This window comes from Mobula birostris, chromosome 1 (genome assembly GCF_030028105.1).
Source record: "Mobula birostris isolate sMobBir1 chromosome 1, sMobBir1.hap1, whole genome shotgun sequence".
Lineage (NCBI taxonomy): Eukaryota > Metazoa > Chordata > Chondrichthyes > Myliobatiformes > Myliobatidae > Mobula > Mobula birostris.
Window position 1 is genome coordinate 158,094,198 of NC_092370.1, and position 8,262 is coordinate 158,102,459.

The 8,262-nt window shown below is 38.1% G+C and overlaps 1 protein-coding gene across 1 annotated transcript; it reads left to right on the top strand.

Moving 5' to 3' along the window:
• The first annotated feature begins 778 nt into the window (after positions 1–778).
• Positions 779–7,802, top strand: LOC140201143 (regulator of microtubule dynamics protein 3-like). Its single transcript, XM_072264793.1, has 4 exons — positions 779–832; positions 2,124–2,177; positions 7,103–7,183; positions 7,516–7,802. The coding sequence occupies exons 1-4, from the start codon at positions 794–796 to the stop codon at positions 7,573–7,575; spliced, it is 234 nt and encodes a 77-aa protein (XP_072120894.1). The 5' UTR covers positions 779–793; the 3' UTR covers positions 7,576–7,802.
• The last annotated feature ends 460 nt before the right edge of the window (positions 7,803–8,262 follow it).

An 8,262-nucleotide genomic window follows, 5' to 3' on the forward strand; every position in this document is an offset into this window, starting at 1 on the left:
GCCTGGCTTGCCTGAGCGGAGGCAAGGGACAGGAAGGGAGCTAGGTACAGGGTGGCTCCAGGACAAGACTGCAGGTGAGACGAGGTGAGAGCTACCAGCAAGACCAGGCAAGGCTTCAGGCATTGCAAGGCGAAACGAGAACTTCAGGTGAGGCGAAAGTTACTAGCAAAACAAGGCAATGCAAGGTGAAACGAGAACTTCAGGCGAGGCGAGAGTTACCGGCAAAACAAGGCAAGGCTTCAGGCAATGCAAGGCGAAACGAGAACTTCAGGCGAGGCCAGAGTTACCGGCAAGGCTTCAAGCGAGGAAACAGAAGGCAGAGGAAGGGATACAAGGAGTAAGGACAAGAACAATCCAGCAGCCGCACCCTGGTCTCTGAAGGTATTTAAGCAGCCAGCCCCAACGAGCATCAGCTGCCTCAATTAGAGCTCAACAAGAACACAGACAGGGTAGACAGGAAAACCTGGAGCAAGGGTCGATGGACCGGACCGTGAACCGGAATACGGACTTCACAGACCGGACCATGACAAACTTGTTGAGTATTTAGCATTACTAATTTGCTTTATTGTCTGATTTTTATTTTTTGCCAACCATGAATCATTTTTGTTTCAGCACAGGATCCAAAAAGCATGACTGAATGCTAGTTTGTTAACTGTTACAGTTTAAACAAAGCTGTGTTCCCTGCCTTTTCACCATATCCTCTTTTCTTCTTCAACTTCCAAGAATATGTACCTTAAACATGGAACCAATTAAACAACAAATTTATTATGTAATCTTACTTGTACTGTGGCAGATGGCAGCAGATCCTCCTGGAATTCATTCAGTCTCTAGTGTATGTATATTGCTTGATACCAAGTTGCACTTGGAGATACAGTACTTTGTAAACATCTCAGCTACAGTATATATATACGTATATCATATATGGACTGAGAGTGGGATGGGGCAGGGAAAGGGGAATCGTGGTTGGGAAAATGAGAAAGGAGTGGGAAGCACCAGAGACATCCTGTAATAATCAATAAACCTATTGTTTGGAATCAAATGATTCCACCCACACCACCCGCTGACCCTGGCATTCCTCTGCCACCTGCCCCATACCCTTCCCGCAGCGCTCCACCCTCACCGTTCTCAACATCCTTTGCTCCCGCCAGATTTAGAAACACACTGTCTGCTCCACATTGATAAACACAGTACTGTGCAAAAGTTTTAGACACCCTAGACATATACAATATATAGCTTTTATTTTGTGGCAGTGGTACAGTGCAATACATAAAATTACTGCAGTACTGTGAAAAGGTCTTAGACATTTTATATATATATATATGCCTAAGACTTTTGCACAGTACTGTATATGGAATGCCAGATACTCAAATCTGTGAGCAAAGTCTTAACCACTCTTCAAAAAGAAAAGCAACTGAAATATACCAGTTAGGTACACATAAGCTACATACAAAATGCAAATGATTTACTGAGACTTTTGGAGAATTATTTACACCCAAATGTCAAGGAGTACATTAATTTTACAATATTGCTCAGCAACTAGATGAAATGCTGATAATAACCCAACATTGGTATGAACCAAGAAAGTTATCCCTTAGTTAAGAAGTTCTTTGTTTGTTCTCCCTCTACTTGAGTACTGAGTTTAAAAGCTGGCCCAGACATTTTAAAAGAAGATGTTAATACAAGGAAAATAAATTGATTACATTATGAGAGTAAATACTATACAGCGCTTGTTACTAAGTGAAACAGTCTGTTAGAATACCTTATTTTCAACGAGTGAGAGTGACTTAAATTCACATAAACTAATTGGGTTAAGTCATAGATTTCCCAGTGGGATCAGTGTCAAACTGGAAATCTGATGGGTCCATAGCATGAAACTGCCTTTAGTTCAAGGCAAAGAAATTACGAAAGTTCATTAGTGCCATTCTGTAATTGGGATTAAAGTACATTGTTTAAACAATAACTACATTTTCCTCGTATGATTTTGAGCTGGGATTAATACAATAGTGAAAATATCTGTCATGACATTTTTCAATGAACTTAAACTAATTCCATTAAAAGAAAAGTAGCAGTTGTAATCCATGTAAAATAAACAATATCGTTACTCTTAACCAATTGTTTTACAGGCTGAAGAGTTGAATCCAGGGTACTCCAAATCCAACTCTGTCTACATTGCAAAGGTATTTTTGTTGCCATTGCCTTGTTAGGTTTACCTTTAGGTTTAGATTTTTTTCTGACAATGCCTCATTATTCAGGAAGATCCATTGCTGAATTATCTCACCATCTTCCTCAGAACTCTCCCTAAACATTGTTTATATTAAACTAGGCAGGTTACTGTAATCCATAAGTAAGTTATCATTGTGAATAAAGTTTAAGGATAAAATGTAACTAAGTGCATTCTTTGATTCCATGTGCCCTATTTTATGTCCTTCTTTATAGAGTTCTATATAGGTTTGCAACAGTCATTAGTAGAAAAGCGATGATGGATGAAGCTATTTTAACTAATGCGATTAACTATTCTAAGAAGTAGAGATTTTGTAGAACAATGATAAACATAGGAACATAGAGGGACATGTTCGGCATGGCTTTGTGGGCCGAAGAGCCTGTATTGTGCTGTATGTTTTCTATGTTTCTATACAGTTTTATCATATCTGGCCATGGAGGTGAAAAGATTGGCCAGACTTAACACTCCTGATCACTAAGTGCCATCCTGATTTAGCAACAGCATTCTCATCTCAGTCAAAAGATCATGCCTTCAAATCCTGTTTAAGAATATTTTGGGGCAGCATCATGGCTCAGCAAAGCATCACAGCTTTAACTATCCTTGTTTGATTCTGACATCTGATGCTGTCTTTGTGGAGTTTGTATATTCTCCCTATAACAGTGTGGATTTTCCCCTCGGTGCTCTAGTTCACTCCATAATCCAAGCTGCATGCTTCTAGATTAATTGGTAGCTGTAAATCACTCCTAGTATAGTTGACTGGTGGGAGAGAGAATGTGGTGCAGGAGTGTGTTGAACAGCGCAGGAGGTATCATTATCATAAGAAATATAATTTAGGTTAGCACTCAAGGGAGAAGTGCTGCACTGATGGTGCTGTTAATGGGAAAAGGTATGAATACACTCTTCTAATTGCAGTTCTTTGTACAAATCAAAGAACGGTAGAAGAGCCCAGTTTGCTCTGTCAGACAATCTAAGCCAAAATATGTTTGTTCCCATTCTCCTGAAGAGTCGTCAGCTTCTAATTCTGCCAAGTTCCAGTGGTTCGGTGACAGTCATTATACTCTTGGTTCAGTGGTTCAGTTCAAAAAATTCCCACAGGTGTGTGAACTTTCAAAAATATGTACCCTGTTTTGAATGGGGTGATCAACCAAGACCCCTCTGCTTAAGATACAGGTTTGAAAAAATCTCATGGCATTTTTTGAGGAAGGGCAAAGGAGTTAGTGTCCTATTAATTTCTCAAATAACATCATCAAAACAATTTTCCTGTTGTTTACCCAGTTGTTGTCGATGATACCTTGCCATACATAAACTGATTACATAGTTTGTTTGCATTTACAGTGGTGCTGGAAAGTTTGTGAACCCTGTAGAATCTTCTCTATTTTGGCATAAATATGATTTAAAATGTGATCGGATCTTCACATGTCCAAAAACTAGATAAAGAGAACCCAATTAAATAAATTACACAAAATATGTTATAGTTATTCATTTATTGAAAAAAAAATGATCCATATTACATATATTTGTTGGAAAAGTATGTAAACCTTTGCATTCAGTAATTAGTGTGCCCCACTGGCACAGCAAAAACTTCAACCAAACGTTTCTGGTAACTATTGATCAGTCCTGCACTTCGGCTTAGGGGAATTTTAGGCCATTCCTCCTTACAGGACTGCTTCAGCTTTGGGATGTTGGTGGGCTTCATTGCATGCACTGCTTGCTTCAGGTCCTTCCACAACATTTCTATCAGATTAAGTTCAGGACTTTGACTCAGCCATTCCAAAACACAAATTTTCTTTATAGCATTCTGTTTTTGATTCACCCTTGTCTTTCAGATCATTATCTTTTTTGCGTTATCCAACTTCTATTAAGTTTCAGGTGACGGACTACTACCCTGACATTCTCCTGTAAAATGTCTTAATACAATTTTGAATTCATTGTTCCCTCAACAATTACAAGCTGTCCAGGCCCTGAGACAGCAAAGCACCCCCAAACCATGATGCTCCTTCCACCATGCTTCACAGTTGATGATGGTATGCAGTTCCCTTTTTCTTTCAAACATAGCAATCTGTATTTCTATCAAAAAGTTCAACTTCTGTCTCAACTGTCCTCAGAAGATTGTCCTAGAAGTGTTGTAGAAAATCCAGGTGGTCTTTTGCAAACTTGAGACGTGCAGCAATTTTTTTTTTGGAGATCAGTGGTTTCCTCTGCGGTGTCCTTCTTGTTCAGTGTTTTTCTTATAGTGGACACATGAACAGGGACTTTTGCAAGTTCTAGAGACTTCTGCAGGTCTTTTTGCTGTTACCCTTGGGTTCTTTTTCACTTCCTTCAGTATTGTGCGTTGTGCTCTTGGTGTGACCTTTGCAGGATGCCCTCTCCTAGGGAATGCAGCAACAGCCAACTTCTCTTACTGTGGACTGATGTACACTCTGGTCTTTTGTAACCTTTTCCAGCTTCATGCATCTCTACAATTCTAAGGTCCTCTGAAAGTTGTTTTGATTGAGACAGGGTGCACATAAATGGATCTTTCTTGAGAAGAGCAGACTCTGTCAGAAACCTGACTTTGTGTGTCTTTTTTATAGGGCAGGGGACCTCGATAAACCGCACCTCCAATCTCATCTCATTGATTGGAACACCTGACTCCAAAAAGCTTTTGTAAAAGGCATTACCCCAGAGGTTCACATACTTTTTCCAACAAGTACATGAAATATTGGATCATTTTTTCTCAATAAGCAAATGAACAAGTATAATGATTTTTGTGTTATATATTTAGTTGAGTTCTCTTTATTTAGTTTTAGGATTTGCGTGAAGATCTGATCACATTTTACGTAATATTAATGCAGAAATAGAGAAAATTATACAGGGTTCACAAACTTTCTAGCACCACTATAAGTGGTAACTGCTTGTGAAGCCCTTTGATGTTCTGAAATGCTGGTTTTTAATTCTGCGACCTATTTTAGAAAGGTTATTTGCAAGGGTATTAGTTAAGTACAAGATCAGTCTAGGTTGTCAGTTTTTATGACTAAAGGGTGCTGTGCAGTACAAGTAATTTAGTTTGTTGACCCATGCCTTGGTCAAAAAGATTAGGTAAATTATGGCGCAAATGTACTTAATTCGAAACTCACACTTTATTGTACCTATGCAAATATCTCTGTGAATTATGTTGTCCCCAGGTCAACAACTGTTCCCCTTGTACCAATGCTCATTCAGGCTACCACTCCAACTTATTAAGTATAGGATCTCCTGTTGGCCAAATAATTGAAATTCCTGGCATGGAGTCTTTCTTGTGAGTGTCCAGATTTTGCACTGCTTATCTGGCTAACCTGTATTAGTTTCTCACTGGATCTGACCCAACCCTATAAGTAATATTAGTTTATTGCTCTTTGACTAGACTTGTTCTCCCTGAGTCATGCCAACTCAAACCAGTTTAGCCAGATCAGCCAGTGGCTGGCCTCAGGTAACTTCAGGTCTGAGTCACACTCTGCCCTTTTCATAGGCCTGCACCTTCTATCTTACCAAATAAAACCTCACTAACAACTTTATATTTGGAATTGTTCTCTGGTTTATCAGATTATCAGTGGGGATATCATTGTGTTCACTTATAGTTGATTTGATTAAGTCATCTCTGAACAAGAACAATTTCAAAAAATGGGAATTGTTGTGTTAAGCAAGGGTTATGTGATAGAATCCGGTGGGGATGATAAGAAGCCTAGATAATAAACAATTAAAAAAAATAGGAAGTGTATCATGTACCCTGTAGTATTTGTGGCTGCCTAGTTTCTCAATTCCCTGGAAGGGTCATGTGATTGAATCCAGTGGGGTCGATAAGAGAGTGAGCAATAAAGAAAACAGGAAATGTATCATGTACCTAATAGCATTTTTGGCTGCCTGGTTTCTCAATTCCCTAGAAAGCCCAGAACATTCTGCTATATATTGGTAAAGCCAATGAATTCCTCTTGAGTTCTACAAGACCAAAAATAACATTTCATCCTCTTTGGTTAACAACACTATTCTTTTTTGTACACTGCATACCAAGCCGTTGATGTAACTTTGCATAATACTATTGAATACTTTCACTGAGGAAGTAACAGTTATTTTTGTCAAAAATAGGAATAAAAATGCTGGAAATAAAAGACTTGTTAGGTAGTATCTGTAATGTAAAATCGCAAAGTAGAGGATTTGGGTGTGCATCTTCATCTACTGATAACAAGATTAACACCTTATATTCCATCTGACTACACTCCACCTGATGGCTTGAATATTGATTTCTCCTTCTGGTGAACAAATTTCCCCTCCCCCTCTTCTAATCCCCACTCTAACCTTTTACTTCTTCGCACCCGCCTATTACTTCTCCCTGGGTCCCCTCCTCCTTCCCCTTCTCTTATTGTCCACTCTGCTCTCCTATCAGATTCTTCTTCTCCAGGTCTTGACTGTTCCTACCCACTTGGCTTCATCTATCACTTTCTAGCTTGCCTCTTTCCTCTCCCCTCCCTTTTTATTCTGGCATTTCCCACTTCCTTATGAGTCCTGAAGAAGGGCTTCGGCCTAAATGGTGACTGTACACTTTTCCATAGATGCTACCTTACCTGTTGAGTTCCTCGAGCATTTTGTGTGTGTTGCTTTTTATCTCCTGATGATTGCATACCCCAACCTTGTTCGTACTCTACTGGGATTCTATTTTATCTTTTTGAACATAATTACATAATTTCTGTTCCTATATCAGTGTTCTTTATCTATTTTTCATACAGTGATTCTGCTTATTTCTCAACAATTAAATGTGTAAACTAATTCAAATAAATGCTGGCTGAATCTTGAAATTTAATATTAATGAAGAAGTCCATTTGATTTGATGTGTTGGATGTAATCTGGAACTGTTTTGGTACTCAACAGTGCTACAGGGACCTTGGCAACAATGCAACAGCCCTACATTGGCTAGACTTGGCATCTGAATTGCCTATCAAATCAAAAGACGTAAGTGCAGTTCAACAAAGAATTAGTATCATGTCTGCATGAGACTACTTTCTAAAAACTCTTCTATATTGTCGAGTTGACTAAAAATCCCTGTTTATCAATAGGTTGAACTAATTACATAAATAAAAAGCAATTTTTGGACCTTAGTAATACTAGATATCATTTTAAAATTATCTATAAAAACAGTATTAAAACACTAACATGACCACTCTACTAATAGTTTTGTATTAAGGCTTATCATTATTGAAACAGTATTCAGATATTTAGCATAGCTCCCACCTTCACTCAAAGATAATGATTTACACTAAATCCAATTTTTTCTCTTAATATAGGACACAGAAGCCCAGAAAAATTTGGAAGCAATACGAAATACCCTCGTCAAAAGGAGCTAAGCCCAGTGCTGTTAACCAGAAGAAGCTTAGAGGGCTTTTATCTTGCTACAGAATGTCTTTCTGTTGCGTTGTCAATCTAACTTTGAATACAACATCTCTTACTGTGGTATTTTATTCTGTTGTTTAATAACCACAAAATATCATAAATCATGACAGACTGGTGGTAAAAGGTTAAAATTTTCACCAAGTTACAAAAGATCACTCCTTATTCAAATACATTTGAAGAGACAGACTTTAGACACTAATAAGCTGGCAGTTTTATTCCCTTTAGCAGTAACATTTTCTATTTCATGTAAAGAAACTGACATCTCCAAGAAAACTATAATTTCTTTTCATAGCACCAATTCACATTCTTTTCACAATAGCTTGAAATGTGTTGAGTTTTATAGGTATTCTTTGCTATTTATTTGGGCTAATGTGTATGATCTATAGATGTACTGAATTCCTTTACTGAACTTTCAGGGTTAATTGCATACAAGTTTCCAAAATCAGAATCACTGTATCAGAAGTCTGTCTTAGAGAGTTTGTATTATTTCAGTGTGTTTTACTTATTAGTAGATAAAGTCCTCATACACAGTATAGTTAGCAAACTCGATATTTAGCATTGTCCTGATTATTCATGTGCTTCCTTTGGCTTTGCAGTGAATAGACTTAATTGGTGGCAGTGATGAAACCTGCCCATGACTG

Coding starts and splice junctions, on each gene's coding strand:
- LOC140201143 (XM_072264793.1), top strand. CDS start 794: ATGGCAGCAGATCCTCCTGGAATTCATTCAGTCTCTAGT. Junction 2,178..7,102: donor ACTCTGTCTACATTGCAAAG/GTATTTTTGTTG, acceptor GGTACTCAACAG/TGCTACAGGGACCTTGGCAA. Junction 7,184..7,515: donor TGCCTATCAAATCAAAAGAC/GTAAGTGCAGTT, acceptor CTCTTAATATAG/GACACAGAAGCCCAGAAAAA.